The sequence below is a fragment of the Setaria viridis genome, chromosome 2 (genome assembly GCF_005286985.2).
Source record: "Setaria viridis chromosome 2, Setaria_viridis_v4.0, whole genome shotgun sequence".
Classification (NCBI taxonomy): domain Eukaryota; kingdom Viridiplantae; phylum Streptophyta; class Magnoliopsida; order Poales; family Poaceae; genus Setaria; species Setaria viridis.
The window spans coordinates 40,496,837-40,509,522 of record NC_048264.2 but is presented as its reverse complement, the minus strand read 5'-3'; the positions used below and the strand labels follow the sequence as shown (position 1 = coordinate 40,509,522).

Genomic DNA, 12,686 nt, shown 5'->3' with positions numbered 1-12,686 from the left:
CAAGTAGGTTCAAACCAATCCAAATAAGCCTTGATTGCCTATGTGGCGTGCCACTGTGGCGCCAGCATGGATTTATGATCATGTTTATTTTTTTTAATTTTGTAAACACAGTTTTAGTTGAAAAAATAAAAAAATCTGAACACCTCCAGAGTTCTACAGAAGAAATCCTCATTAAAAAGCAAGTTTAGGATCTTCAAGTAAATAAACAGTACTCCCTCCGTTTATGTTTATAATAGGTACGCGCATATTAAGATTCAAACTTTGCTATCCTTCACCAATAATTTAACCAATATTTTTTTTAATTTTATGATGTAAACTTGAAATGGTTGGATTTGTAATCAAATGTACTTTTAATTATAAGTTTATAACCATAAATAATATATTATAAGATAAATTAATGGTCAAGAGTAACTTGAAAGACCGTGCTATGTCGCATCATGCCTTATAAAAAATAAACGGAGGGAGTATTATAGAAAATTGAAGGGCTAAAAAATCAAATTAACTAAATAAAGAAACCTTTCCCAATACTAGCTTTAAGAACATGAACTACCTTTCAAACCACGTAGGCTCGTCACATAGACAGTCGGAGCTGAATTGGATTCACTTTGACCGATCTAAACATCTGAACCAAATTTGGACAAGTTTAGAGAAGTGATTATGCAATCCGGAAAATCTCTATACTTGGAACGAGAATCTAAGACAAATTTAGATATTGACGGTACGAATTTTGTGTTTCTAGCTTAGCATATTTAAACCATTACGGATGACTCGTGCTCGTGCACATGGACAAAACTCATATAAAAAATTGAGAACCTCTAGCAAAACAAGCAAAAGCGATTGTTTTTCCTAACCAACCTCTTTTTATCGGCTGCCTCAAATCCTGCCCCGGCTAAAACCCTAGCACGGTAGCACCAGAGCCGCACGCCTTCTAGAACCTTCCGCCCCTCCTTCCCGGAACCCAAAACCCTAGCGCCATGCGCCGCCCGAAGCGCCGCGGCGCGGGGAAGCAGACCCGCCTCAGGGAGGAGGACGAGATCGCCCTCCTCGACGAATGGATCGAAGCCGGCAAACCCCGTCCGGGCACCAAGCCCCCGCCGCCCTCGAAATCCGCCGGAGCGGGTCCGGCGCCTCCGGCAGCCGGGGAGTACCCGGAGTACGGCGCGTGCACGCGGTTCGACGAGCTGCCGCTGTCGCAGAAGACCAAGGACGCGCTGCGGAAGAAGAAATTCATGGAGATGAGCGAGATCCAGCGCGCCGCCTTGCCCCACGCTCTCTGCGGCCGCGACGTCCTCGGCGCGGCCAAGACCGGCTCCGGCAAGACCCTGGCCTTCGTCATCCCGGTAAGGCTCAGTCCACTGCTAAATTGATCCCTAAAGTTCGGGTGTTAGGGAAGCAGAAGTAGAAACGGTCCTAGGACTATGGATTGCTATCAGAATTTCAATTTTTTTCAGCTCTGAGGATTATGAACTGTCCCCTGTAAATTGATGCCTGTAAAACTCTGCCTGTCTAATCATCATATTTGCATGTCGATTGCCCCCTACAAAGAAGTGTGGTTGACCATAGCAGCTAAGATTCCTCGTGAGCTTACTTTGTCACGTTCTTTCCTTTTTCAGGTTATAGAGAAGCTGTACAGAGAGAGATGGGGTCCAGAGGATGGTGTGGGCTGCATTATTCTTTCCCCCACGAACGATTTGGCTCAGCAAATTTTTGAAGTGATCAAGGATGTCGAGGAGTTCCATAACTTTAGTGCTGGTGCTATTGTTGGTAAGCGCAAGGGTATTGAGCTAGAGAAGGAACACATCAACAGCTTGAATATCTTGGTGTGCACACCTGGGCGATTAGTCCAGCACTTCAATGAAACTCCCAATTTCGATTGTTCACAGCTCCAGGTCACCAGGCATATCTTGTTCTATGATAATAGTGAATGCCAAATTTGGAGATTTAGAAAATCTAAAGTGCTCTTAATTTTTTTTTTCATATGGGAAACAGATGTTGGTGCTTGACGAGGCAGATCAAATTCTTGATCATGGTTTCAAAAGTCAGGTTGATGCTATCATTTCTCAGATTCCCAGAGTTAGACAAACTTTACTGTTTTCCGCTACACAAACGAAGTCAGTTAAAGACCTTGCAAGGGTTAGCCTAAAGAATCCAGAATATATAAGTGTGCATGATGAAGCTACAACAGCCACCCCAGATACTCTGGAGCAGTATGCCATGATTGTTCCTCTTGAACAGAAGCTAAATATGCTCTGGAGCTTCATTAAAAGGCATCTAAATTCTAAGACAATAGTCTTCTTATCTAGTGTCAAGCAGGTAATCGTTTATTGTTCCTCTGAAGAGTAAAGTGTTCCATAGTCTTATTGATCTACAAATCAATTTTTAAATTTCTTCCAATATTGGATTTGTGCAGGTTAAATTTGTTTTTGAAATTTTTAAGAAACTACGCCCTGGTATTCCTTTGAAATGTATCCATGGAAGGATGACACATGTAGTACAGCAGGCCATAGTTGCAGATTTCAATGAATCCACTTCAGTTCTGTTCTCAACTGATTTAACCTCTAGAGGACTGGATATAAATAATGTGGATTGGGTGGTACAGGTATGCCACTATTTTAGCACGACTATTTTTGCTCTATTTCTCATGCTGTAACCTGTCTGTTGCACTTGCAGGTTGATTGCCCAGAAAGCATTGATATTTACATCCATAGAGTTGGCCGTACAGCTCGTTACAATAAGAAAGGAAAATCGCTTATGTTCCTTTGTCCTGAGGAAGAAGCAATGCTTGAAAAATTGAAGGCTACTGAAAGCAAAATACCTATACACATACGGAAGGTTAGCAGTAATATTTTCTGTTTTTAATGCATAACTGGTTATGGTTGATCTATGCCAGTAAAGGCTAAGACACGCTTATCGAACGAGTTTGGTTCGATTCACAGAAATTTGACAGTTGTTTGTACCATAGAACTGCTCAACCGATGCATTTTTATCTAAAATACTTCATCTGATGCGTTTCTTATTTAATTTGTCACTTATTGTCTTAATTGCTTTGATGTAGCCAAAGGCAGAACAACTGGAGCAGATATCTCAGAATATAGCCTCGGTGCTGGTTAAATTTCCCAATCTGCAGCAATTGGGTAAAAGGGCATTTGTTACATATCTTAAGTCAGTGTATCTCCAGAAAGACAAAAAGGTGTTCGACCTGAGCAGGTTCTCTGCAGAGAAGTTTGCTGCGTATGCTGCTTCACTTGGTCTGCCTGTTACACCCACCATCCGCTTCATAAGCCACAAGAAGAATGTGTCAAAGAAGGATATGGAAGATATTGATAAGAAACAGATCAAATCCAGCTCCAAACCTGAAGTTATCATCAATCCACAGGTCAACAGTGATTTGACTATGGATGATGGAGATGACGACATCCTTTATCCCAAGAAGCCCATTGCAGATGCTAATATGGATGATGGACTTGATGATGTCCTTCGCCCCAAGGAGCCCACCACAGATACAGATACAGATACAAAACCAGAGAAAGTTACCGAGTATGTACCCTTCAACTCATTTTTCAAACTCTTCATCTTCCTTCTGCCCTATGAATTTCAGGCTACCAAATGTCTAGTTCCAGTTATTGTTTGTTGAAGTCACGCTAATGATTTATCCTTGACAGACTTGGAAAGCCCTTAAAAAAGAAGAAACTGAAGATAAATGTGCACAGGCCAATGGGAACAAGGGTCAAGTATGATGATGAGGGCAACATCATCCCACCTCTCGCATCTTTAGCTGAAGAAGTGGCTTTAGAACCTGTGGTTCACAAGGATAAAAGTCTGTTCTGTCCCTGTTTCTATGTTGCCTATAGTTTTGCATGAATGATTTGAACTCTAACTTCGTATTTATTTATTGTCTCTTGTTCCAGTTTCCCAGCGGTACGCAGAGATGTTGAGAGAAATGCGGGAGCACGACAAGGAGGACAAGCTCGAACATAAGAAGAGCTTGCGGGAGAAGAAGCTGCAGAAGAAGATGAAGCTGAAGCGCAAGAGGCAGGAGGAGACAGAAGTCGGGTCTGAGGAGGACAGCGGCTCAGAGTCAGACAGAGGCAGAGACGTAGCTAGCAAGGGCAAAAAGAGGTACTTCAAGGACGACGATGAAGATGATAACACTGTGAAGGATGGTGACGTTCTAGCTCAGCAGGAGGCCTTGGCGCTGAAGCTCCTGAGTAAAATGCACAGTTAAATTGGAAACTGATGGCGTGTGTTGCCATAGTGGTGGTTGCCTAGCTTAGTGAGCTCCACCCCGGAGGGTGAAATTTTGACCGTGTCGTGGCTTTATTTTCTGTTTTCTGGGAACTATCCCACATATCTAGCACTTCCAGGGATTAAGAGAAAACAGTGGTAACCTGCCTTGTCGGCCCAAAATTGTAAAAGAAATATGGACCTAAGAAGTTGAGGCTTTTTTTTCTGAATTGAAAACGATGGGAAAATGACTACCATTGCAATCTAATGAATGTGTTTTACGCAATGCGGCTAAATCTTACTGACAAGTGGAAATGACATGTTTTCTCAGATCAATAAGCTTCTGGACAAAGTGTTGCTATTTTCAATTATAGCAAGAGCATGAACAGCAGTATAAGCATGTCACAACAGTACATATGCATAACACTAAACTTTGTGGTCAAAATTTATGCAAATACAGCGGTAACGAAAGGTTGATTTCTACCTGCCGCTAGCCGATTTTTCATCATTCATATAAAGACTATTGTCCTTTGTTTTGTGATGCACGGTCATCACGAAGTCACCTCAGATTTCACGCCAATAGTAGCAAACCGGTGAAGCAATAACAGGAAACTCAATTTTTTTCATAACATAAACGACGCATCGACGCATGATTGAATAGTGGGAGGTTATATAGCATCACTGTGATAGGAATGTATGTAGGTCACGTTAACTTCAACCTACAACATGGAAACATGCGCAAAAAGGCCATATCTAAAGACGTAAAGAAAGCTGACCAACGATCCAACCAAAACATCAATCTCAAAGACGCACAATATACTTCAATAATTAAGATCTTCAAAAGAAACATCAGGAGTGCCATCATAGTTAACATTGGTCTCTAAGAGCAGGTTCAACCACGACCACGCAACTACATAACTACTAATCTATGGAATGATTCATGAGGTGCAGTGAACTGCAGTTGTAACTCTACACTATTAATCTGATAGCTGATAGCGCTCCAAAAGTGCACAAAGCAATCATCCCCGCTGTGTTCGTCACTGCAGAATAAAAGCAACAAAGTTTATTCATCAGCCACAAAGAAAGTCTGACATAGGAACATGGAGTGCAACAAATTCTGGGATCACAAAATGGAACTGTCTACAAAGTTCTCTTTCATGGTTCAGTAGACAGTCTTTCAATGTTGCTTATTTTCCTGGTTCAACTCTAGGCATAAGACTTAAGGGAACGCGCAACTGTTGGCATCCTACCTGCTGCAGGGGTTGCTGCGACTGTGGCTGCTGCTGTTGTGGTGGTGGAGGCTGCTGCTGCTGCTGCTCCTGTGCTGGTTGTGCTGGCGGTGGCTGCTGCTGAGGTGCTGCCACCTGCTGTTGCTGCTGCTCATAGTTGCCATAACCAGGGTATCCATAGTAGTTTTGCACGCTTGAGTCTTGTGCATTGGGTGCACTGTAGCCATAACCTTCATAACCTTGCTGTTGGTATCCATAGTAGTTGTTTCCATTATACTGGCTGTTGGCATCTTGCTGGGGAGCCTAAGGGGATTAACTCAGGTTAGTCAATGTTATATAGCAAGAATTCAACAAAAGCTAAGATTCTACTTTCCAAACAATACCTGTTTGTTTTGAGGACTACGACCCCAAGAAAGCCGAACATTCTGCCCACCAATCAGGCTCCCATTGAGCATACGGATTGCTTCCTCAGCAGATGACCTAAAAGTATTGCAAGCCAATCGAGCAAAAAAGAATTAGCTTACAGATATCAAGTCACAGCTGTCAGCTAAAGAGCTTCAAGAATTTATGAACCTGCTGGTAAATTGAACAAATCCACAACGCTTGCCTACAGGAATCTTCACATAGGCAATTTCTCCATAAGGAGTAAAAGTTTGCCTTAGATACTCCTCATTTACATTGGAATCTAACCCACCCACAAAGACCTATTGCAAAATAGTTGGAAGATAAGGTAACAGCAATTCCTAGTTTTTTTCTTTTTCGTAAAACAGTTTACTCACTGTTGTATTGTTGGGATCATTCTCCGAAAGAGTTCCTTGAGAGCTCTGGTATGCTCCTGCAAGTACAACACATATAGGTACCATCAGAAACAAAGCGGGCAAACTGATTAGGGATAGTAACTTAACATATTTAACACTGGAGACCCATAATGCCGCTGTTCTTCAGCACAAAATAGTAACCTAACATATTAATAAGGAAGAAGTCCAGATTACACCCCCCATCTCTTGCAGTGGTCTGAAATTCAACCCCCAACTACAAACCTGTCTAACTGAACCCCCTGAACTGCGCAAACCATGCACACGAACCCCCCCGAGCCTGCTCCACGCTAGTTTCAATCCGCACCGTCCGTCCACGTCATCTGCCGTCCGTCTACGTCAGCACAGCCCTTCAGTAGCTCTCTCTCTCTCTTCCTTCGCAGCGGCCGGGTCACGAGAGGGTCCCCCGCACAGCGCCACACCCTTCCGAATCCTCGCTCGCTCACGCATCGCGACGACAGCAGTGGCGCCGCCGAGGCTGCCCGCTCGCCCCCCTCACCCCCACATCCGATGGCCCCTTGCACGCGCCCCACCGGCACCCTGCTCCCGCTGCGGGCACTGGGGACTCCGCGCGTGTGCTGCTCGCACTGGCCACGCTCTACGGCGCCCTCTTGCTCCTTGCCTACCGTGTCATTCACGTGTCCCTCGAATCAATCAATAGTGCGGCTGAATATCTGGTCGCTCTGGATGAGCGGGTGGAGCCGTGGAGGGAGAACTGTCGGTCGAGATGATAAGGCCGGCCACCGGTGCGGCTGCAAATATTATATTCCTTTCTCTTCTTTGCTTGTGCGCTTGTCTTCTATCCCTCCGTTTCTTTCATGCAGACTGCTAGGCAATTCTTGGGAATTTGTTTCTCTTCCCTTTTTCAATCGGAGGCATTGCTTTAATCTATTTGTATTGCTTGTCTTCCATTTTTCAATCGAAGCAAGGAACAAAATCTTGTGTATTGAGGACAAGAACATTAACTCAAGCATGCTCATGCTCAAGAGTCCACACGGCGTCTCATGCATCTGCAGTACCTCCTACAGTCAGCTCACTCAAGAAATAATACATCTCGGTGCCTTCTTCTCTGGCACTCAAAGAAGACGGGCGGCGCCGCACCTGGACGGAACATGGGCCCAAGAGATCCCCTCATCTCCGACGCCATGGATCGACGAGGAGCTCGACCAGGATAAGCTCCTGGTCCCCAGGCTCTCCATCTCCCTCCGCCAACCTCGCCGAAAGTATGGGTCAGCGGTCGGCAGCCGGGACTCGTTTTGACGCGAGAGAAAGAGAGAGGGGGGAGAGAACCACCGATAGATGGAGAAACAGGGCAGGGGGTTGTTTTAATCGGGCCTCCTTGCCGACGTGGACGCCAAAACCAGACTGGTATGGGTCGGGGGGGGGGGGGTCCTGATGTCCGGTTTGAGGAGATAGAGGGTATCCATTAGACGGTTTCATAGATTAGGGTTGTGTCTTAGACTTTTGGCAGGGTTCAGGGGGGTAATGTGGACTTATTCCTATTAATAACCCAAAGAACTGAAGCCCATGTGAGTAAAGAAATAAAGAAATGCTTAGCATTCCATAGTGGTCAGAGGAGGAACCCAAGTAATCTTTGCTTCAAAGACCAGTTCCTGCATGTACTAAATTTGCTGAAACAGAAGAAAGTTGCCATAGGCCTAGCTCGACTGTCAGTACAGAAAGTCAGACACTCAGGTTAACATGACATCCTGCATCTTGTAGATCACCCCAACTATTTTCTAGAAAACCTTTTCTTGAATCATGAACTGTAAGCGCGCCACCACAGACATGAAGTGTATTCCCAATGGTTTAGTTTATCTTAAACTTTTATCTTTTTCTGTGGCATCAAGTGTAGGTAAAACATTCCAAATCAGAAACAAAAAATTATTGTGTTTCCATGCCACCCCCAACTCCCAAGCCCAATCTATAGCAGAAAACATCTACCACAGCATCGCTTGGTCAGCAAGATCACAACAAAGATAAACAGAAAAAAACATAAATCAGCATTATTCGAATTATTCTAGAAAGCAAAAACATGAATAGAACATAAGGGTACTAAGAGCAGGCTAATGAGAGAAAAAGCATATGGAATCTGCAACATGGTACAGCATGGAACAAACCAGATAACTTGCAGGTGGAGTGCAGGCACAAGCAAAGAAAAGTGAAACCAGAAAGAGAATGCACTGCGGTTGAATTTGGAAAGAATCCACAACATAGCAAATGAGTAAACAAATAAAATAAGCTACAGGTCCTATTAGATGCGGATAGAAGAAATTCTAAATAGGGAAAAAGGAATATTAAGATATGACAGACTGTTTGAAAATTATACATATAATAAACTATTAAAAGTACTGGAAAATGATGAGCTGCTAGCAAGTTTCAAAATAGAACAGAACGCACTGGAAGACCAGAAATAAGTCTAGATAAAGTAATGTCTGCAAGTGAGAACACATATAGCATAGTTGGCCCTCTAAAGGTACTTTATAACCAAAATCTCACAAAATTAAAACACTGACCTAAATGAGGCATGGATTACAGGAGACAGCTGAAGACATTTCCACCCTAAATGCAGATGGCATGGCATCCTGCTTTGAGAAACACGAATCTTGTTTAGAGGTTTATTACTTATTAAGTTTGCTATCCCAATTTTAGACTTAGAAAGGAAAGAGCTGGAAGGAAAATGTCTGTTTACAGCAACAGAAGCAATGCCGGCTACGTTGAGGTGGACTGTCTAGAAGGAAAACGACTATGAAAACACTAAAATCCAGCAAGAACAGTGAAAAAGATCAGAATACATAGTTGGCTTAGTTCTCAAAAAGATGCTATGATGCACTTAGATGCTCATGTCTAAGTAAGCAAGTATGAAACAACAGAAAAGGGGAATAAAAACCTATGGAAGTCCAACAGGTACATACCATTAGTTGCATATGTCTGCTGGGCATCCATATTCTTCTTGTTAGCTGCAGGTCCAATCCTCATCTGCCTTGTAGATAACATCATTCCATTCATCTCAGTCATAGCACGTGCCTGCTCATTCAAATCTCCAAAGCGCACGAAACCATATCCTTTGGGGCGTCCAGTGGGCTTGTCAATAACAACTTTGGCCCCCCTAACTGAAGGGTAGCTAGCTCTGAACACCTCTTCCAACATGGAATCGGTAACATCAGCAGCCAAATCACCAACAAATATTGTGTGATCAGAACCATTGTCCCCACGCTTATCCCCAGCGCTAGCGGATGCCCAGTTTAGCTTAAAAGCCATGTCAACATTCGGCATCATCCGCCCATTGAAGTTCATCAGAGTATATTCTGCAGCAGCTCGGGTGTGAAACTCAATAAAACCATAACCTTCAGACTGCCCATTCTGTTTGTTCCTTATAATTTTCACATTGGCAATCTGCAGTTACTTGATCGTATTAGCACCAATAAGAAGTATTTTAACAAAAGGATTATGCTCTCCATCACAAAACAAACAGTAGATCAGCTAAGATTCACTATAAGAAACGTGTTATTTAATCCAGACATTGAACTTCAAAAGTTGCAAAAACAGAGTATAAATTGACCTGGCAACAAATTATCAATCCTGGTATAACATCGAAAGCATAGCACGTTATTGTGTTACAAATCTTTATATAAGCTTGTTATAAATTAATCAACATGTTACACTTCAATTGGATGATATAAGAAACACATTGCAAATTGCACATAACAGAACCATAGCATTAGAAGTTCAACATGATGAACAGTACGACCTAGTGCCTACAGCCTACAACCATATAGTGATATGCATGCTTGATGCTTCCGGTTCTTAAAACCTAACATCTCGATTAAAATAGTATGCAATGAATGCGTTCCTTAGCCCCTCAAAGGAAACACTTTACCAACCAGTATCCAGAACCAGAATAGGTAGGAAACATAAATAAGAGCATCGCATCAACCAAGTCGCACGGATATCACAGCTAGATCAATTATATAAAAGCGTGTACCCTGAGATTCGCAATTTCACAGATCTCGGGGAGGGAGGGAGCTAAAAGTATCACCTGCGGCGCCACGGGCGCGAAGGCGTGATAGTTAAGGTAGCTCTCGTCCATCCAGTACTGGAGATCTCCGATCCAAAGAGACCTGATCTCGCCACTTCCCGGCGCGGTCCCGTACTGTGGCGGCGGCGCGTACTGCTGTGGCGGAGGCGCGTACTGCTGCGGCGGAGGAGCGTACTGTTGGGGTGGCGGCGGAGCGTACTGCTGGGGCGGGGGCGCGTACTGCTGCGGCGGGGGAGCGTACTGCTGCTGCGGCGGAGGATACTGCTGCGGCTGGCCCCACGGCTGCGGGGGCGGCCCCTGCTGGTAGTACTGCGGCGGCTGCTGCTGCTGGTAGTACGGCGGCGGTGGCGCCTGCTGCTGCGGAGGCGGCGCCGGCGCCCCAGAGCCCTGCGGCGGGGGCGCGCCCTGCTGCCCGTTCATCGGCGGCTGGTGCGGCGGCTGCATCGCGTCCCCGGCAAGGCGGAGAAACCCTAGGGTGTGCACGCGAGAGCGAGAGGAAGGGCTTTGGAATCTCGATGCGGGGAGATAGAGACGAGGCGCGCGTGGAGCGGTCGGGGAATATTGGGCCGGGCCGGGCCTCTGCAACAGAATCTGTTCCGCAAGCATCTTCCGGTTCGTAACGGGCCTCGGATGGGCTACGATTTCAATGGTGTCCCGAACTCCCGATTCCCTTTGAGAGGAGTTTGTTCATCGCCGTTAGATCTCTGATCGACGGGGTAGACATGCGGATGAGGGTGAAGGTCGAGGTCCTACCTTTTGCTTGGATCGTGCTTAGTTTGAGCTCGAATTTGGAACGGAGCCTGATCTTTTTAAGGGAAATCATACTTCATTATCATCTCGAGTATACCAATCTACTGGTAGAACGCTCAGGCAATCAATAGCCCATGGAAAAAATGAGAGTCTATGATATACTGATTCCATCCTAAGGTTGATCAAAATTTTCTTATGAGGGCCGCATGTGCAAGAGAGCATTTAATTGATGAGTGAAATATATATTTTTTTCAATATTTTGTTTCATTCTTGTTGTTTCATAAGCAATAGTACAAGCAAGATAGCATGTGTGTTGAAAACCTATTTTCCCTCCATCTTCATTATTTCCTTGCCACCTTATTGGGATTGGGCTAATGGGTGTATATACAAAAATTAATAATTTTTTAATGCAAACCAGCCCTTAACTTCCTTCAAAACCCTACTTAAATAGCTCAGCCACCCTGTTAGCACACACATTAAACACTGATGAGCAAACTTAGTTTTTATCCAAGCATCATGCCTACGTGTCGAATTAGCAGGTGTCATGCACACCGTAAGCTGTTGCAAATCGTGTTATGTTCTCGACAACGCCCTTAAAGCGCAACTGCAGCAATCACCTTAACATCACAAACATTATTAAATCTTGAAAAAATCACATTAAGAGTTTGTTTGGCAACAAGGTGTTAAAGTTTAACACTCGTCACATCGGATGTTTGGATGCTAATTATGAGTATTAAATATAGGCTAATTACAAAACTAATTGTACAGATGGAGTGTAATTCGCGAGACGAATCTATTAAGCCTAATTAGTCCATGATTTGACAATGTGGTGCTACAGTAACCATTTGCTAATGATGGATTAATTAGGCTTAATAGATTCGTCTCGCGAATTAGCACATGGTTCTGCAATTAGTTTTATAATTAGCTCATATTTAATTCTCCTAATTAGCATCAAACATCCGATGTGATACTGTTAAAGTTCAACAACTCGTATCCAAACACCCCCTAAATTGTTAAGCAAGGGTGCTCCTATTTTGGTATATCCGCAATCTCCGTGCACACCAAAAGTATGCTAAGACCATCACGACATGTCTTTGCCTATTGGTCTATGCCATGATGCACCTCAACAGGCGCGTTCAAGACAAAGCCGACCCACCAGATCATGCAGCTGCTTGTAAAAACCGCATGCAAAAAATCGCAGTGTTCAGGCAAACTTCAGCGCCGTGCAATTATTGAAAAAACCAAATAAACATGTTTCTACGCTTCTAGCTCGTTTTTCTTCTGAAAGGAAATTAGTTTCAAGCTTGGACTGTTTTATCTAAACAAAGATTTCCCGCTTTGACGGACAAGACGACCACCAATCTCTGCCCGACATCGCTGCGCTGCTGACCTCTGAATCGTCCATGGCGGCTTGCGATAAGGTCATTAGGTGATTACCTTGTTTAGTGCCGGAGGAAGACGCCGCGCTGACGCCATCCGGCAGCTTCGGCCGTTTCTTCGTGAGAATGGCCGCCCGCCGTGAGCTTGACGCCTTGGCGCCATGCGTCAGCGATGCCAACCCCCGGCTGCTTAATTTGCTTTCGAATTAAACCGATCGCTCTCCTTTTCCTTTTTGTTTGTTTCCTTTTG

The 12,686-nt window shown here is 44.3% G+C and overlaps 2 protein-coding genes across 2 annotated transcripts; one reads left to right on the top strand and one right to left on the bottom strand.

Annotated features, from left to right (window-relative positions):
• Positions 1-865: 865 nt before the first annotated feature.
• Positions 866-4,492, top strand: LOC117845926 (DEAD-box ATP-dependent RNA helicase 32). The gene is made up of 8 exons (XM_034727002.2): positions 866-1,340; positions 1,614-1,889; positions 1,990-2,313; positions 2,411-2,599; positions 2,671-2,832; positions 3,056-3,537; positions 3,663-3,817; positions 3,909-4,492. The coding sequence occupies exons 1-8, from the start codon at positions 975-977 to the stop codon at positions 4,223-4,225; spliced, it is 2,271 nt and encodes a 756-aa protein (XP_034582893.1). The 5' UTR covers positions 866-974; the 3' UTR covers positions 4,226-4,492.
• Positions 4,493-5,019: 527 nt separating this feature from the next.
• LOC117845928 (polyadenylate-binding protein RBP45A) lies at positions 5,020-10,804 on the bottom strand. The gene is made up of 7 exons (XM_034727004.2): positions 10,308-10,804; positions 9,184-9,664; positions 6,233-6,288; positions 6,027-6,157; positions 5,837-5,933; positions 5,475-5,756; positions 5,020-5,264 (listed from the first exon to the last, which is right to left on the bottom strand). The coding sequence occupies exons 1-7, from the start codon at positions 10,749-10,751 to the stop codon at positions 5,262-5,264; spliced, it is 1,494 nt and encodes a 497-aa protein (XP_034582895.1). The 5' UTR covers positions 10,752-10,804; the 3' UTR covers positions 5,020-5,261.
• Between the last annotated feature and the right edge of the window lie 1,882 nt (positions 10,805-12,686).